An 18,947-nucleotide genomic window follows, 5' to 3' on the forward strand; every position below is an offset into this window, starting at 1 on the left:
CTCTTACATAAATATCCAGTACCTCTTTCCATCTTGCTAAGTTCTTGGCTTCAATAATATCATGACAGAGAGCTCTAAATCTGTAGTATCGTTTATCCTGAGGAGGGTAGGGGAGGACTTCATATTGTATTCTAGATTCATTGCTTTATATAATGGCATTGTAATATTGTGTGGTTCATTTCCCCTACATTCTTTCTTTTCTTACATTGACCCTAGGTGTTTATTTATCACCCCACAGTTACACCCAGGTCCCTTTCCTGAGTCAAACAACTAATTTAAAATATATCAAAATGTGAATAGTTTTTGTTCCCCATTATGAATTTATTTTTCTTGTATGGACATTGGGTTTCATTTGCCTTTTCCCAGAGTTGCTAACAAGTAGTTTGAACCCTGAAGCACATCATAGTTGGCATGTTGCCAGGACGAAAACTGACCATTTATTCATATGTTTTGCTTTCTGACTAAGGGAGCACTGTTAATGGAAGATAAATATCCATCCGTATGTTACCTTAAGGCAGGAGTGTCAAAAACATGGCTCATGGGCTGCATCTGGCCTGCAGAACCATGTCATCTGGCCTGCTGGAACAGAGGGACTGGGAATTTGGGGGTGGAGTGAGACGGGGAGAGGACTACCACCAAATTCTGAGGATACGGAGCTCTGGTGGGAATGTGTTTTGGCTGTGGTAGGGTGAGCAACATATGTGTTAAGTCCTGCAATTCCCAGAGCCAGCACAGTGGCTTAAATACCCGTGATAGTTAATGCTGTTGCTTTTTGCCTCACCACTGCAGGTTGGTCTTGTTCTGTACCACAAGGAACCCCACTGTCCAGATCCAGCCCAGGAGACTAAAAGAGTTAGGCACCCATACTTTAGGGGGAACATATCTTTAAAAGTCAAATGTGTCAACTTGATAAACTGGATTCATTAATTTTTAAAGTTAAAAAACAAAATAACATCCAGGGAGAAAAAGTCAAGCAGACAAAGAAAAACTAAAAAATGTGTCCCTTAAGGAAAGTTAAAAGAGAGCTTCTGGGGCAGAGCACTGGTTAGAAAGAGGCTTGGAATTAAGCAAAAAAAGGTCATGGAATTGGAAATGTGTTTACAACCTTTTAAAAAAAACCACATTGCATCACTGGAATACCTAATGCTATCATATTTTTCTCCTTCTAATGGAAACAGCATGACCATGAATACTGATCACTTGAGCCAAAAGAGGTATATAGATGCAATGTTTTGTATCATCACTCAAGAACACTACCATAATAGTTCATTTTCTATTTTGGTGGATGGTCTGTGAACCACTGGTGATCCAAAGAGTACTTACTGGAGGTGGCAGATAGCTGATTGGTCAGTGTTTGGACTGTTTCTCCCAGGTTCCAACTGGAAAACAGTATCAAGAGACAGCTGAAAACACATGAAATACTTTCTGAATGTTTTCCCATGTTAGCAACTACAGTTGTTGCCATAGGGATGTCATGTTTATAAAGGTAGGAGAGGTCTCTAGGAGACCTAGCTTTTTAAATATTAAATGTACATTTTAAAAAAGAATACAAAATGGAGAAGAAAATACACTTATGAGAACAGCGTAAGAGCCATATTGTGAGAGACTTGTAATCTATATAGTCTTTATGTTGTATAGTAGCCAATATAAAATGCTTTACAGAGAAGCATTAAAGCCCCCATAACATAATTAACTACAATATTCTATCTTTGGAGGGGTGGTCTTTTTTTTCTGACCTAAGCTAGGGATCATCTTATACCCTGGAACAGAAGGATTAACAGCCTGTGTAATTTTACACTCAATAATGTTCCTGGAGATGCTATTCTTATTTGAATATTTTTCTACTCCTGTTTTGCTTAACTATGTTACTTGACTGCCTAGTAACAGACTACACAGATGCAAGGTAGCTTTCATCCAAGCATCTCAGCCTGTGACAAACAGCACTAGAACTTTGTTACTTCCTAGAGTCATAAACTCAGGGACAAATAGGCCATGTCCACACATAGTGTGGACATTTGGTTCCCCAGGGACAACTAACAGCAGCACACCTTGCGCCGCTGCTAGTGTCCCTGGGGAATGCCCATGTTATGTGCCCTCTGGTGTACAGCAAGTTACATCGGGTCGGGTAGGGGAGGCTGGGGCTGGCACTGGGCTGGCCCCTGCAGCCTTACTTGGGGTCTCAGGGGCCTCTTGAGGCTGCAGTCACATCATTCCTGCCGTGTGGAGACTGGCCGGTAGTGGAGTGTGGCTCTGGCTGGCCAGGCTCTGGCTTTGGGCAGCGCACACTGCCACAGTGTGTGTCACTCCACCTTTTTTTTCCCCCACGGGTTTTTTTGGACCCTAGATTTCCAGGGGTCAAAAAAACCCTTTGTGCTGCTCCCTTGAAGTATGGAGAACAACTGACTATGTGGCATGTCGTGCCACCTACTGCACAGCCGTGCTCATTTGGACGCAGCCATAGGGCTGGAAGGACCTCAAGAGGTCACATAGGTCCAGACCCTGCTCAAGGCAGGATAACCCCTGTCTAAGACATCTCATCCAGGAGAACACAAAACAACAGCAGACTCTTCCTATGCCTGAAGAAAGGTGTTTGTGCCTGAAAGTTTGCAAAGAACTGTTTTTCCAACTATTTAGTTGGTCTAATAAAAGAGATCACATTTACCCAAAGAACCTTGTCTGAGCACATTCTTCCTGTGCTCTAGCACTGCTTACTACCCAAGAGGACATTTATGGAGGTATTTTTGGCCCATAAAACCTTGAGTCATGGAGCAATTGGCTATTTGAGTGAACCCTTCTCCCCTGTATAACACACTGACAGCTGATCAAGGAGTGTAGCTAAAAGCCAGCTGAAAGTTGTTTGTCAATGGAAAGTTCCTTTGTTTTGGAACCTGTTCCCCCTCTTCAACCTCCAGAGAACAAAGCTGGTGACCAACAGAGCACACTGCCAGACTCACTGGTTTGCCAAGACTTCCCTTGTGAGAACCTAGGGAGGGGATTGTTTTAAAGTATTCTGTTTTCAAGCAATCTATTTGTTAAGGATTTATTTTTAATATCCTCTGTTTGAATTTTTTTAAGGCTGATATAACAGTCCTAGAAACCGACACAAAGAGAAATCTCCATCAATATAGTGTATTAATAAATCTACTTTAAGATGTAGAAGATGGGTCTGTCTGCCTCTGTATCGTGTCTGTGACAATAGATTCAGAATATCTTGCAATATAATTAACAACAAGCCTTTGTGCACCTGCCAACACCATCCAGTATCTAGTGTGTGGAAAAGGAGGTGTTTTGTCTCCCTGCTCTTGGGTAGAGGGAGGTCCTTTATGGTTTGTTCCAGGAAGATAGTATCCTAGACTATATTTAAAGCTGTCAACCACATCCAGACAAGCAGGGGCATGCACTTGCAGCGGTACAAATTTGTACCACTACTTTGTGCCACAGTGCATGCCCCTGCACATGCACTTTGTTGTGGGACAAACTGCCCTTGCCCAGCTCTTCCTGGCTCTTTAGCCAGGGAGAGCTGGAGCAGCTGTATTACTTGGTGTCCTGGTGGCATGTTGGAGCAGCAAGGGCACAGCTCGGGCAGCACGGAGGCCTGGCCAGCAGCCAAAGCATTTCTCCAGAGGGCCAGGACTTTGTTTGTGCTGGCACACACTTTTTGTGTGCATTGCTACACATTTTTTCCCAGCATTTATTTATGTTTTTGTTACTGGGAAAGCCACACTTTTTAACCTTCACTGTGTGCAGTTTGTGGTGCCACAAACTGCACGCCCCTGCTCATCTTGATGTGGCCATTGAAGACAAACCACTATTTTATACAACTGTACTACTTTCTATATTGGATTCCAGCCCCTTATTATTGCAGCCAAAGGTCATATATACAGGTGATATGAAATTGGAAGTAATCACGAATCCCTTGGGAAGAACTGAAGAAAACAGTAATAATAGATTGGGAAACTGAACAAAAGAAGTGAAAGGGAATGAAAGAAGATTAAATAAGGGCAAAAGAATCTACATGGGACAAAATAATAATAAAAACAATAATAATGGACATATCCAAAATGGGAAGTAACTGGCTACATATTACTAGCAAGCAGAAGGATCTAGACTTAATAGTGAAAGATGACCTAACTATGACTCAGACATTTTCAGGCAATGGCAAAAGCTTGCAGGATTATAAAGTAATTCCTTCTTGGAGACATAGCGATCTTGGTCCCTTTTAGCCCAAAGAGCTCTATAGTAGGGGGTGTGTGAAGTGGGCCCTATTTGATTTGGATCTGGATTTGGCCTGAACTGGGGACAGTGATTCAATTAGTTGATTTGGATTACTGTCCCCAATTCGATTTGGCCAAATCCAAATTTGAAGATTTGATGCTTATTTGGAGAATCACAAATTCGGACACAGACACAGCTTTAAGTGTTTTTTCTATATATCTTGAAGTACCAGCATGGCTTGTGAACGCTGCGATGCTGGGGCACATGGAGCATCCCACAGGAGTGTGGAACTGGTGGGAGGTGCTCCACATGCTAGGTGGTAAACCTGGAAGTGGGCTGGAAGTACTTCTGGTCCACTTCTGGCTCCTCTGGGGAGTGCACTGGGGGACCCCCCTGTACTCCCCCAGCTCAGCAATCAGCCACAGGGGGGACCTTGGGTGCCCCCCCAGACCCAGGAGGCACCAGTCACCAAGCTGAGGGGGCAAAAGGGGGCCACCAGTACATTCCCTCGCAGACTCAGAAGTGGATTAGAAGTGCTTCTGGTCCACTTCCGGGTTTGCTGCTGAGCGTGCTGGGGAGCCCCTTGTGCTTCTGTGGGACAGTCCACGTGCCCCAGCATTGCAGCATTGATGAGCTGCCTGGTACCTTGAGGTATGTAGAAAAAACATTTAAAGCTTTGTCTATGTCCAAATCACCGAATCTTTCTGAATCTCTCCAAATTGATTTGGAGGGTTCTGATTCGATTCGGAGAGATTAAAGGGTCCTCTGATTCAATCTGGGTTCACAGATTCAGCCACTGATCGGGCTGAATCTCTGCCGAATCAAATCAGGGACTGAAGCTTCTCACAGCTCTACTCTATAGTGCTATCAATTCATTCCACAAAGATATGTGGACTTGTTTCAATATGGAATACCAGCTCTTTATGGCAAGTTTTCTTTGTTCTTTACAATGTTAATGTGGTTTCCAGTCTTGTGCATTGGTATTTTAGATGTAAATTTTCAAGTGTGCTTAGGCAAGCAGAAATCATGGTTTATTACTCACAGTTATAAAATATTTATTCTACTCTCTTGCATACTAAGTACTGATTTTACATTATATACAGATTTTAATGATTGTTTTCATTATGGTTTACACAGTATGATGGTAGAAACCACTATTGCAACAATCTGTCCTGATACATAAAAGAAGTAGTTCATTACTGAAGTGCACAGAAAAGGAGATATGCTGGATAAAGTCAGTTCTAGTTTTCTGAATGCACCACTCCTGTTTTTCTTGGAAAAATGAAGTGTCTTCTTCCAGTCTCAGATCTTTGCCTGCATCCAAACTGTGGCACAAAAGCTATCTTCACCCCAGCAGTACAGATTGACTGAGCTGCTGCTCTACTGAAGATGAAATGCTAGGACAGAAATGTATGGTTACTGTGCTTCAAAGGAGTCAAAGAAAGATTACACTTAGATCAACACAGGCCATGTCTACATAAGATGCTGACTGCATAGTCACCAGAGACTCCTATGCAGTAGTATTGCATGGCAGGAAGTGTGATGTGATGCTACTGTGCAGTAGTCACAGGCTACTGCCCTGTTGGCATCACAAAAAAACAATTTGCCAACGTGACTGCTCAGTAATTCTGGTTACTACACAGTAGTATACAAGTACTTATACAAGTACTTATGAGCGGTACACATCCTCGATGATCAGGATGGGTTCAGAAGAGGAGCAAACTGAGGTGCTGTGGGTTAGAATGAAAGGGGGCATGGGGAAAGGGACTTGATAGTGGGCGTCTACTACAGACTGCCTCACCAGGGGGATGAGCTGGACCTGGAATTTTCAGTTCAGCTCATGGAGGCTGTAAGGACAAGGGATGTGGTTGTCATGGGTGACCTAAACTACCCAGACATCTGCTGGGAGGATCAGTCAGCCAGGTCTGAATGCTCACATAGGTTTTTAGCCTGCATACAGGACCTCCACCTAACCCAGGAGGTACATAATCCCACCAGAGAAAATGCCTTGCTGGACTTGGTCCTTGCCACAAGCAATGACCTGGTGAGCGATCTGCAGGTGCTTGACTACCTAGGCATTAGTGACCATCGTCTGCTGGAATTTACTATCTGGCACAGGGTGATGAAATCAAGCAGTAAGGCAAAAGTCCTTGACTTCAGGAGGGCCAACTTCAATGAGCTAAGGAGACATTGGGGACTTGGAGCTTCAATGAGATGGGAGTCCAGGACAAGTAGTTGTTCTTTAAGGAGATGATCCTCTGAGCTCAGAAGGAGTCAGTCCCAACATGAACCAAAGGGGGCAAGAGTGCTAAAAAGCCCCCTGGGCTCAGTAAAGGCATCCAGGAGGGCCTGAGGGCAAAAAAGGTAGCATACAATTAGTGGAAGCAAGGGGCAATCACCAAGGAGGATTACACCTCTGTTGTTTGTGATCATAGGGAGGCAGTTAGGAAGGCCAAGGCAGAGATGGAACTAGGGCTGGTGACCAGAATTAAGGATAACAAAAAGTGCTTTTTTGAATACATAGGGAGTAAGAAGAAGGCACCAGGTAACGTGGGGCCCCTACAGGATAGGCTTGGCAATATGGTGATTGCAGCAAAGGAAAAAGCTGATCACTTAAACGAGTTCTTTGCATCCATATTTCTGAGCAGGGACCAGGACAACTTTCCCACTAGGATTACAGACAGGCTCAGGGGACATGACACCATGCCTAGGGTAAGGGATGATCTAGTTAGGGAATTCTTGGAGGGGCTGGATGTGTACATATCAGCAGGTCCAGATGCTCTTCATCCAAGGGTACTGAGGGAATTGGTGGAGGTCATTGCAGGGCCCCTGGCACGGCTGTATGAGCGCTCGTGGTGCTCTGGCCAGGTCCCAGAGGACTGGAAAAGAGCCAATGTGGTCCCCATTTACAAGAAGGGGGGAAAGGAGGACCCAGGTAACTATAGGCCAGTTAGTCTCACCTCGGTCCTTGGGAAGACCTTTAAGAAAATTATCAAGGAACACATCTGCGGGGGACCAGCATGGGAGGTAACGCTCGGGGGCAACCAACACGGGTTCACTGTGGGCAGATCCTGCCTGAATAACCTTGTTTCCTTTTATGACCAGGTCACAAAGTCCTTGGATACAGGCGTTGAGGTGGATGTCATCTACCTAAACTTCAAGAAGGACTTTGACACTGTTTCCCACCCCATTCTCATAAAAATACTAGACAACTGTGGCATTGATGCCTACATAGTCAGATGGGTGGCAAATTGGCTCGATGGTCTCACCCAGAGAGTGGTGGTGGACGGGTCATTTTCAACCTGGAGGGATGTGGGCAGTGGAGTTCCCCAGGGCTCAGTCCTCAGGCCTGTGCTATTCAACACCTTTATCAGTGACTTGGAGGTGGGCATGGCAAGCACGCTGTCCAAATTCACTGCTGACACAAAGATGTGGAGAGAAGTGGGCAAACTGGAGGGGAGGGACAGAATCCAAGTAGATCTAGACAGGTTACAGAGGTGGGCAAATGAGAATAGAATGGAATTCAATGAAGACAAGTGCAAGGTGATGCATCTAGGGAGAAAGAACCTGCAACATACCTATAGGCTGGGGAACACCCTTCTCAACAGCACGATGGCTGAAAGGGATCTTGGAGCCATTGTTAACTCCAGGATGGACATGAGCCGCCAATGCGAGGAAGCGGTTAGTAAAGCTAACCACATCTTGTTGTGCATCTACAGATGCATTACAAGCAGATCCAGGGAGGTGATCCTTCCCCTCTATGTGGCACTGGTCAGGCTGCAGTTGTAGTACTGTGTCCAGTTCTGGGCACTGCACTTCAAGAGGGATGTGGCTAAACTTGAGAGGGTCCAGAGGAAAGCCACTCGCATGGTCAGGGGGCAGCAGGCCAGGCCCTATGAAGATAGACTAAAGGACCTGAGTCTATTAAGTCTCCACAAGAGAAGACTGAGAGGTGATCTGGTGGCCTATAAACTCACCAGGGGGGACTAATGGAAAATAGGTGAGGCTCTGTTTCCCCAGGCACCACCTGGGATAACAAGGAATAACAGCCACAGATTAATTGAGAGCAGGTTCAGGCTTGATATCAGGAGGTATTACTTTATGGTTAGGGCTGCCAGGCTCTGGAATGGGCTTCCAAGGGAGGTGGTGCTCTCCCCTACCTTGGGGGTCTTCAAGAGGAGGTTGGATAGATATCTGGCTGGGGTTTATGATCCCAGCACTCGTTCCTGCCCAGGGCAGGAGGTTGGACTTGATGATCTGTTCAGTTCCCTTCTGACCCTAGAAATTACGAAACTATAAGTACTAAATGACTGCACAGTTACAACTCATGCAGATGTGGTCAGAAGGGTAGGACTGCTACATACAATACTATCTTTTTGCATAATTCTTTTTAATACCAGTATATCAAGGGCACAATCATTCTATGACTCTGCAGTGATGGTATGTGGATCCACACATAGTGCAAGCATCTACCTTTGTCCACCTTTCTTCAGAATAAGGTCCTAAATTAATACAAGGTAATGCATTTCATGCATTCACAGCAATTAGCAATATCCATGCAACTCCTGAGAGAGGTTTGCCTAGTAACAGGTTCACACATCTTTATCTTAGAGAACTACATACAGACTCCATGTATATGACTGTGTCCTTGATACTTTGGTTCCATAAACCACCTAATATTACTTGCACCCATATGATATGGAACCCTTTCTGTACGTGACATATAGAATGTGGATGCTTATAATTTAATAAGTAGTCACATACATTTCTATTTTACTCATGGTGAGAAATTTGTCATCAAAAAGATAAAAAAGCTTGGAGGTAACAATTATGATATACTTGAATTCAGCAAAGTACAGAATTAGAGAACATGATAACAACAGAATATTAAGTCTCAATATAAATTCTGGGGAGCTAGGAAATGTGGGTTTTCATCCTTTCTCAGGTTCCAGTAGCATGGACCTGTGCCTTTGTGGAGAGCCCCATTGACAGTAAGATATAAGGTTCAGAGACCTAAGGTTTAAAAAAAAATTACACTGCAACTAGGAAACAATAAGCAATGAAACAAGATTGCTGAATTAATTGAACCTGTCCAAGAAAAGGTAAGTATAGCAAAAGAAAGAAAAGCTACCTTATTAAAAGGCAAATAAAAGAAGGGATTTTACAAAAATACATGGGATAAAGAACAAAGGGGAAGATCATGGAATAAAGAAGGAAATCATTAGAAACTCTGAAGTTAGATTTTGAAACTTTTTTTTACCTTAAAAAATGTTTAACAAAGATGCGTGGACAAATCTAAAATTTTGAAGCTTCTGTCAAAATATTTTAAAATATTTCCATATTTCCAGCTATTTCCTTTGTCACAGACAGCCTCTTTTCTAACTTGAATTGCTACCACTGTAGAGTCTCCCTTACTCACCTTTGGCTCCCCCCTCCCCGTTTTCTCCCCCTCCCTTTACTTTTGTTTTCCTAGGGTGCTTGTACACATGATGGGGGGTTTATTCAGTTTAATTCTCCCTAAATTGAAATTCTCTCCACCATTTCCATTTAGGGGGAACTAAACTGAACTGAACTTAACTGAACTGAACTAAACATAACTAAACTTCCGGGGTGTGTACACAAGGGTGGGGACCCAATCCTGGGTGGTGTGGAGGGGAGCGAGCTACTGATGGGTCGAGCAGTCCCTGAGCTGCACAGGGGCCTGGTGCTTCCCTCCATGGTTGCAGGGGGAGGGGGGGCTGGTGCTTCCCTCTGTGACAGAGGTGGCAGCCCCCAGGCAGCACCTGCCTGCTGGCTTCCAGCCTGGGCAATCCCAGGGGGTGCTGCAGCCACAGAGGGAAGCATCAGGCCTCTGTGCAGCTCAGGCAGGCAGGGTTCAAGAGAAAAAAAAAAGATCAGACTCCTTGCCGCTTTTTCTTTTCTTTAGTTGAGCCTGCCTGCATGAGCTGCCACCAAGTCACACAGCTGCTGAGCTGCGCAGGGCCTAGTGCTTTGCTCCGTGGTGGCCACATCCCCTGGGACCACCCACACTGGGTGCCAGTGGACAAGTACCACCTGGGAGGTGCAGCTGCCATGGAGGAAAGCACCAGCCTGGAAGCTCAGGGGCTGTGCGATCCGGCTGCAGCTCACAGCTCCCTCATTTGCCACGGGAGAGGCAGGTAAGCTCCAGCACCCCTGCACTGTCCCCGCTGCCTTCCTGCTGCCTGGGACTGCCCAGGAATGGCTGGCTTGCCCCTGGGGCAGAGCAGCAAGATGTCAGGAGGGTGGCTGGGTGTGCTGGTGGTGGAAGAAGGTGACGGGGATGGTGCATGGGGTGCTGGAAGCCCACCAAGCCCAAGCTTCCCTGAGCATGTTGGCTCCCAGCACTCACTTTGTTAGGTAGCAAACTAAAACACCTCAGAGATGTTTTATCTTGCTACGTTACAAAGTCATTTAAAGCAGAATACACCACCAAGCATGCAAACAGGAACGGCATTGAAGTAGAATACACTGCCGAATGTGCAAACAGCAATGACATCAAAGCAATTCAAAAACACATTTAAGCCGCTTTAAAGGACAATTTTGTTGCATGTACAAAGGCTCCTAATTTCTACCTATTTACATTTTCACTGACATCCTGTCACACTTTCTCTCATTCCTTGGAGTCTCAGAACAGCAGAGACTTCCTATGCCTGAAGAAAGGTGTTTGCACCCAAAAGCTTGCTACGAACTTTTCCTCAACTACTCAGTTGGTCTAATAAAAGATATCACATCTACTCAAAGAACCTTGCCTGCCTATGTAAAAATAAGGTAAGGGAAGTCAGAAACAACATTAATACATGAATATACAAATCATGAATGTAGATGATTTGTAAGATGGTAAAGAAGTGGTTAGTAACTTAAAACCCGTGAACCAGAACCAGCCCATAGAACCTTTGGATCCAGCCCACTGAAATGGGGCTTTGGGAACACTGGGCTATGGAAAGCACCTTTTGTGGGCACTCTCCCTATTCTGCCTTGGGGACAAGTGCCAGCTGCAGGTGGTTTCCCTATGTGGCTGGGGAGACAAGCAGTGGTGGCATTAGGACCTGCCCTTTCACCTTCAACCTGGGGTGCATCATTCCATCCTGGAGCTGGAAAAGGCCCCTGTACTAAAGAATTAGCCAGTAAGTTTTCTGAACCCTGGATATTTTAAAAAGTCACAGAGAATTTGGGAAGATTCAGAACTGTACAGATAAAATATATGATACAAATTGTTTTTTAAAAGAAAAGATCAAAATGGTCCTAGCAGCTATACTTCATTTAGTAATTAGTAAGATAATTTTCTTATTAGTAAAGGAATGAAACAGCTATGCAGAGAAAACCATCAGTCTTGATGGTGATGGAACATAAATAAGCAGCATAGCTCTATGAACAACTTACATTTATGCATCTCTTTACTGTTGCACATTGTTGCTTAGTATTACATTTAACCACCTTTTAGTCTACATGTCAGGGGTCATTCCCAAATCAGTTTGATCTTTGATCAGCAACCACTGTGGATATTCATTTTCAAAAAAAGATTTTGTAGCATAGAAAGAGTTGTAGAAAGGCAATAAAACAAGAAAAGCAAAATATATGGCAAATATCTGGAAAAAAAAAATCTCCTACAGGTATGTGTACACTGGGGTGTAGAATAGACTCCAAATTGCTTTGAGGCATTTAACTTTCATATGTTCCCATGGGGTAATTTCCTACCCCAGACACATATTTTGTGCAGTATTTTAAAGTTGATTAATTCTAAAAATTGATTTTTTTAGGACATTGTTACTAGCACTGCAGTGTACTATATTCCCAAAGAACAGCCAGCTTACTTGAATGGTTTGCTCCCAGAAGATGAAAAACTGCCAAGAGTAACATATTATCCCAGGCGTGAATGTGTTTTTCCATATGGGGTAACAATTGACCCCAAACCCATGTTAACACATTGGGATAACTTGTTACTCCAATGCAATTTCTGTATAAATGACAGGAATTTTCTTAATAAATGACCTGTTTGCTTACTTTGGGTGGATGCATCTGAAAGGTCATCATTCATTCACACCTCATTTATGTCCACTTCAGGTATCCATGGTAACTAATAGATGGCCATCCTCCACTCTGCTTTTGCAGAAGATGTGGTAATCTCTTTTGCTAACCACTTTGTTTGCAGGCTGCAAGGTCATCAAAACACCCTGCCCTTTGCCAAAAAACCCCAAACCCTTTGTCACACCCAAATCCACCTTTGCTCTCTTTTCTCATGGCAAAACTCTGCTTCACCTGCCTCTTTCATAACATACAAGCTAGTTTGCCATGCCTTTGTTGGAAGTGAGGACAAGGAGCAAAGGGATAGCAGAGATAGAACAACACCATACTGCAATGCAGCGTAGACTATGGAGTTCCCTTCAATGGTTAGGGCTTGATACCCCCCACACCACTTTTTCCTGCTCTCAATAAGCACTTGCATGTGTGGTTTCCAAACAGCATCCACCCACATTGGCTTGCCTGCAAAGGGTGGATGCTGGTCTCTGGCTTCTGTGCCCAGGAGGAGAGGGTGCTACCTGTGCTGTCATTGGACAGGATAGAATTGCTTCTGTGACAGCATAGGTGGACAGGCTTGTCTTTGATTGTTATTTATATGCATTCAGCAGTAATCATTTTTTTTTCTAGAGTCCAGGATGAGAAGGCCCCATATATTCAGTGCTGAAGCCTGTCTTGCACAGGTAACTGGGGATGACAGAAACACATCCACTGATGAAATCTTATCCCAAGGCAGTGAGGATGCTGACATTGTTCCAGACATGGGAGACTGTTCAGAGCAAGAATACCATGTAAATATGGAAGCTTCATCCAGCTCAGATGAGGAGGAGTTAGTGCCACAAGCAGAAGTGATGCCAGCACTTCCAGTGGGAAAAGGAAGAGGACCAGCCCAGGGCCACAATGGAAGACCGAGGAGAACTGCAACAGGATGTGGAGTAGAACCACTGCCACCACCCGCAGAAAAATTGTAGATGATGACACATTTAAAGGAAGGAATGACAGAGTGTGGGGAAAATGTCCACAGCTAATACATCATCAGAGAACAGCCAAGGACATAGCGCATGAAAGTGCTGGGCCAACAAGAAAAAGTAATAAAGGCACAGTGGTGGAAACATTCCACCTGTTTCTTTCACAAGATATCCTGACTGCTATCATAAAAGAAACAAACAGAGGGGCAGAAAGAAGATTCAGGGAGTAGAATGATAGCCATCCAAAAATAGAAAGGAGTGTAAAAAGCTGGATGAAACAGAACTGAAAGCCTACATTAGCCTCCTACTGCTGAGTGGTCTATACCATAGTGGTCACAAGGCACTGGAGGAGTTGTGGGAGCAATGCGCTGGGTGTCCTTGCTTCTGTGCCACCATGAATTGAAAACGATTCCATCAAATCACCAACTACCTGAGATTTGACAACAAACTGACATGTGAGGAAATGAGAGCCGTGGACAAACTTGCTGCCTTCAGAGATATTTGGACACAATTTGTGGAGCAGCTCAAGAAATGGTATATTCCAGAAATATATCTGATGGTTGATGAGCAGCTCATTGCATTCAGGGGTCACTGTCCCTTCAGAGAATATATGCTCAGCAAGCCTGCCAGATATGACTTGAAAATTTGGTGGTGCTGTGATGCAGCAACATCATTCTCTGTGTCTGGAGACATCTACATGGGCAAACAACCAGAAGCTCCATGCCAAGTGTGATGACTGTAGGTGTTGTAGGACTTGCTGCCACTGCCCTGAGCTTGTTTTCCTACAGACAGTGACACGGTGACCTCGGCTTCAGATTACCTGGTCTGCCAATAAGTTGGTCTTATGTTTCTCACCTGCCATGACTTTGATGATATTATATTGCTAAAAGGCAATGCCCAAGGTGATCCTACCTGGTCTCAATCCCTGTTTTTTTTCTGTGGAGCTCCAAACCTCCCCTTTATCACACCCTAGCTTCTCCAGATGGCACTCATTCTCTGAAGCCCAGATCTTAATGCTGCCTGTTGGTCTATTGTTCCACCCTCAGCCATGAGGGTGACCATTGGTTATAGTTAGGCACACACCCTTCCAGGGCTGGCCTTGGCCTGCACTCAAATATCCAAAAAAAAAAAAAAGAAAGCAAAACCTGACTGCTCTCAGTCTCTTTGCCAGACTCAGTCCATGTCCCCTTCACCTGGGGTCAGGCTCTCATGTCCAAATCACAACAAAAAAAAATCAGTTAATCCACTCACTGCTCTGCACAGGCCTGCCCCAGCTTACTCGTGAGCATTCACAGTCCCAATGGGATCTCTCCCACGTGCAGCAAGGCTCTAACCTGAAAACGGCAATTCTTCTGGCCTCTCTCCTGGATCCTTAGCTGTCACTCTGCTCCAGGGATTCCCAGAAGCCTTGTGTATGCAGGCCTCCGCCTGCCTCCTTCTCTGGGTTACACCTGCAGTGTTTCTCCAGCAGGTTTGTCAACATTTGCCTGCCGGGACTCTCAGTGCTCCTCTCTCTGTGGCTCACGGGGAATCGACACCACTCTGCCCCTCTCTGGGGTGGAAATACTTCTGAGCAGCCTCCCTCCTCCAATCCAGACTGCAATGCTGCTCCAGAAATCTGGTGATTGCTTCTCTTCCCTTCCAGTCTCCAGCTGCAGCCCCACTGGCCCCCCCCCCATGCTGTAAGTGTTGCTTGCTTTCACTTTCCCTGTCTGTTGCTGCAGGCTGCTTTTCTTCTGACCTCCCATGCCCAGCATGTAAGACACCTTGGGGCTTTTGTTTACTCTCTCTCTCCTTCACACCAAGGTAATTTTTGTACCTACGTCATTGAAAAACTGGTTCATCCCTGGTACAAGATGAAATATTGTACTTGTATTTCTTTACAAGTACTGACCTGGCAGAAAGACTGCTACAGGAAGACATGTCCTCTGTGAGTACGATTTGGAAAATTAAGGCCAATATCCCAAACAATATGCAAGCAAATTGAAGAAGGGAACGTTTTAAATCCATTTTTGCTTTTGATAGGGAACTCACCCTATTTTCCTATGTTTCAAAGAAGTCCAAAGTTGTGCTGTTGCTGTCTAGCATGCACCATCACCTGTCAGTGGGTGAAGAGCAAGAAAGCTGGACATCATCCATGACTACAATAAAAACAAGGGTGGGGTGGATAACCTTGACCACTTAGTTCGTATGACCACCTGCAGGTGGCCAATGACACTATTTTAAAATATGCTGGATCTGGCTGCCATTGCCAGTTTCATCATTTGGCTAGGCCACAACGCAAACTGAAAGCAAACATTACATTTAAGAAGACTAAGCTATTTTTTCCAGGAGATTGGAGAAGAGTTGAAAACATAGAATGAGGGATACACGTAATCTGTTTAAATCTGTCAAGTCTGGTATGACTGCCGTAAATTACAAATTGCAACAACACACCCCAGTAGAACCTTCTACAAGCATGAGTAGAGATTGCGCTTTTTGTCCAAGGACAGATGACCACAAAACCCAGAAATTATGTGAAGATTGTAAATGATTTACTTGTGTGCATCACAGTATATTACTGCTACTTTGTGAGGAATGCAATATTTAGTTAAAACAGTAAGGAAATGTTTTTGGAAGTAATTGCTAGTTTTAAAACAGTGTGAACTGCAGACGTAGTAAATTGTTCGTTCATGTTTTGAAACACTAAAAAAAGTTTAAATTTTGTTCAGAGTTCTAGATAAATAATATTTTTGGTTCAAATGATCATAAATACTCTTTCAATCAATCTGTATGTTTAATAAATAATTTTTGGTACATTTATACTGTTGTCACTGGTTCCATTTTGTTCATGTGGGTGGGGTAACAAGTTACCCCATAAGACCAATAATGTTGAAATGAGGGGTAACTAGTTACCTCATGAGAACAACAATGGTTATGGTTTCATGAGAACAGATGAGGTTAAAACACAGAAAATGTACAGTGGGATTCTACAAGGCAGGGAAGTAGATTGACTGACCATCATAGATTTGACAATTGTAAACCCCACAATTCCTGACCAGAATACTTTCCTTACAAGGAAATTTGTGAGTTTTCAATTCTTCACAATAGTTGAGATTCAGTTGAGCTTGAATCCAAAACCAAGAACTTTTCTGGGTTTACCTAGGCATAATATCTGTTTTTTCTCTCTTCAACTGCTGCCACAATTGTGCCACAGGGGATTCTTTCAGTCCTCTGCCACTTTTATCCATATTTCCCACAGCTCTAACAGCTGAAGCTTAATGAGATTTTAAAAAATGATTTCTCAATTCTGGAGAAAATTATCAAAGAGACCTTTCTTAGTAAGCTGGATGAGGGCAACATCCTGAGGGACAGCCAGCACGAGTTTGTCATTGGTTTGCCTGACCAATATCATCTCCTTCTATGACCAGGTGACATATCACCTGGACAAGGGAGATGACATTGGCATCATATATCTGGACTTTAAAAAAGCCTTTGATCTGGTGTCCCATGACCTCCTCATGGAAAAATTGGCCAACTGTGGCCTTGGCTACACCACAGTCCGATGGCTGGGAAATTGGCTCCGAGGTCGGACCTAGAAAGTAGTGGTCAATGGTAGCAAATCATTATGGTGCTCCGTGACCAGTGGTGTCCCCCAAAGCTCTGTCTTTGGAGAGGGGCTAGGTACATGGAGGGGAAGAAAAGGGAGAAACACAATGGCCTCTTTCCACTGCAAGAGGAATTTCCCCCCTATTAGATCATTTACTCTAAGTCACCAAAGCTGGGACTTGAACTCAAAGCTCCCACACAGTAGGCAGAAACTCTGCCACACAGCCATCAGTGCTGATAGCACTTTAAGTTGCTAGGGGTCTTGACCTTCCTGGAGCCCCGGCCTCACATCGAGCTACCTGGCCTCTGATTGGAGGAGCTGGAAGCAGAGCTGGGAACCTCTCAGGTCGCTGCTCAGATCCTTGCTGGAGCTGGGGAGCCTCTCCTGCTGGCCACAGCCTCTCATAGGTGATCCTGGAACCCAGTGGGAGCCTCTCCTGCCGGCTACATACTGCACTGCTGAGGACCCCAGTGCTGCCTGCAGGTCCCACTCCTTCAGGCTCTTCTGGGACAACTGTTCCCGCCCTGTTGGCTCAGTTCCTGCCAGCTCTTTGAAGCTCCTTCCTTGTGGTCCCTCGCTGGTCTACCCTGAGTCAGCCACGCTGCCCCTTTTATCCCCCTCCAGGTGACCCAAGGGGCCAATCAGGGAACATGGAGGGTGAGTCTCTGGGGCCTGATTGGTGAGGAAAGGGAATCCCAAGTCCTCCAATCGTCTCTTGCCCTTTCAAAACCCCTGGGCTAAGTCACTACCAGTCAGCCCATCACACATTACTTATTCAGAGAGTAGCAGCAACACTTCACATTAGTACCAGCTGGTTTCCCTTTCCAATTGCCAAGGCAGAAGCCAGCATAGACCGAAGAACTCATCTATTAACATGTGCTGCTTCTGAAACATAGCAACCAAGGTGCTACTAACCATTAGAGAATCAGAAAGAGCAGTAGTCAGCGGAAGCAGTCAGCTCCTGCAGTGCCCTGGGCAGTGTGCCAAACACTGGAGAGTGGGGCAAAGATTCTTACTTTCCCCAGCTCTCTCTGCGCTCAGGTAGCAGTTCCTTCAGTTGTACTAGCATGTGGTTGTGCTGATGCAGCTGAGGAGCAGGTTTAGCAGAGGGAACCAGACTGTCCCTGCCTCCCCAGGAGCCTTTGCTACAGGTGTAGCCCTGCAGTGCTCAGCCATAAAAGTCAGGAAGCCCCATGTCCCATAATGCACTGGGAGGGTTGAGCTAAGTGGCACCCCTTTATGGGAATTTGCTATGGGAGGTGCAGCTCCATGCCCAGTAGTGGTGCAGGTACAGGTGGCAGAGAACAGGGTACCAGGGACAGCCCCTGGAGAGTCTATGCCATGAGACTGCTGCAGCTAGTGTGCAGGAAGCCTGTCTGTAAGCTGCAGCAGCCTCAGGGCAGCCCCATACAATATGGAGTACAGGGCTGCCCAGCTTGTCTGGTTAGGCAGTGCAGGGCTGTATCTGCCACAGCAAAGGCTCCCAGAGCACGGAGGGATGTGGGGCGGGTAAGGTACCCAGCTTGCCCTACCCTAGTTACATTACTAGTTGTCATGCCTTCATACTATTGGACTTTATTTCTAGTCTCTTTTGTGAGTTTCAAGTGCTTTAAAAGACTTATCTTTTCTTTCTGTTTAGAACAATAATCAGAAGTGCTCGTTTGGTCTGGTCTTTCTCCATCAGTATGCCATCCCAAAGACCCCATCCCAATCCCACAGACAAGTCACGTGAATCCTCCTGTCCTGTTCCTTTCCCTTCCCTTCCCTTCCCATCCCACCATACTACAAATATACAGGGTTTTTTTAAATTAACTATAGCTGCTTAATAACTGCTATTTCATAAGAGTAGCGGGTGGGGCTATGATATCATAAGAGTAGCGGGTAGGTGGGCAGCTGGGTGGGTGTTTGTTGCCACCTGGTTAATTGGTGATTGCTGTTGATGTTGTAGGTGGTGAGCTCTTCTGGATTTTTTTTTTTTAATTTTTTTCTGGACTATATTTCCCAGCATGCCCAAGCTCACTGATCTTCGTACAGTTTCCAGTGGGGGCTCCCATTGGAACCTTCCTATTCCCTGTCCAGGTACACCGTCAATCTGTTGTTGTCAGCAATATATCCTTCTGGACAATCATGCACAAGGG

The 18,947-nt window shown here is 45.0% G+C and overlaps 1 protein-coding gene across 1 annotated transcript in view; it reads left to right on the forward strand.

Moving 5' to 3' along the window:
- The window catches only part of TBX15 (T-box transcription factor 15), a 192,203-nt gene extending 176,181 nt beyond the window's left edge, over positions 1–16,022 (forward strand). The window contains exon 8 of the mRNA XM_059720335.1: positions 12,883–16,022. Within this exon, the coding sequence (XP_059576318.1) occupies positions 12,883–13,223 (341 nt within the window). The 3' untranslated portion in view covers positions 13,224–16,022. The remainder of the gene's footprint in view (positions 1–12,882) is intronic.
- Positions 16,023–18,947: the final 2,925 nt, after the last annotated feature.

The sequence above is a fragment of the Alligator mississippiensis genome, chromosome 1 (genome assembly GCF_030867095.1).
Source record: "Alligator mississippiensis isolate rAllMis1 chromosome 1, rAllMis1, whole genome shotgun sequence".
Lineage (NCBI taxonomy): Eukaryota > Metazoa > Chordata > Crocodylia > Alligatoridae > Alligator > Alligator mississippiensis.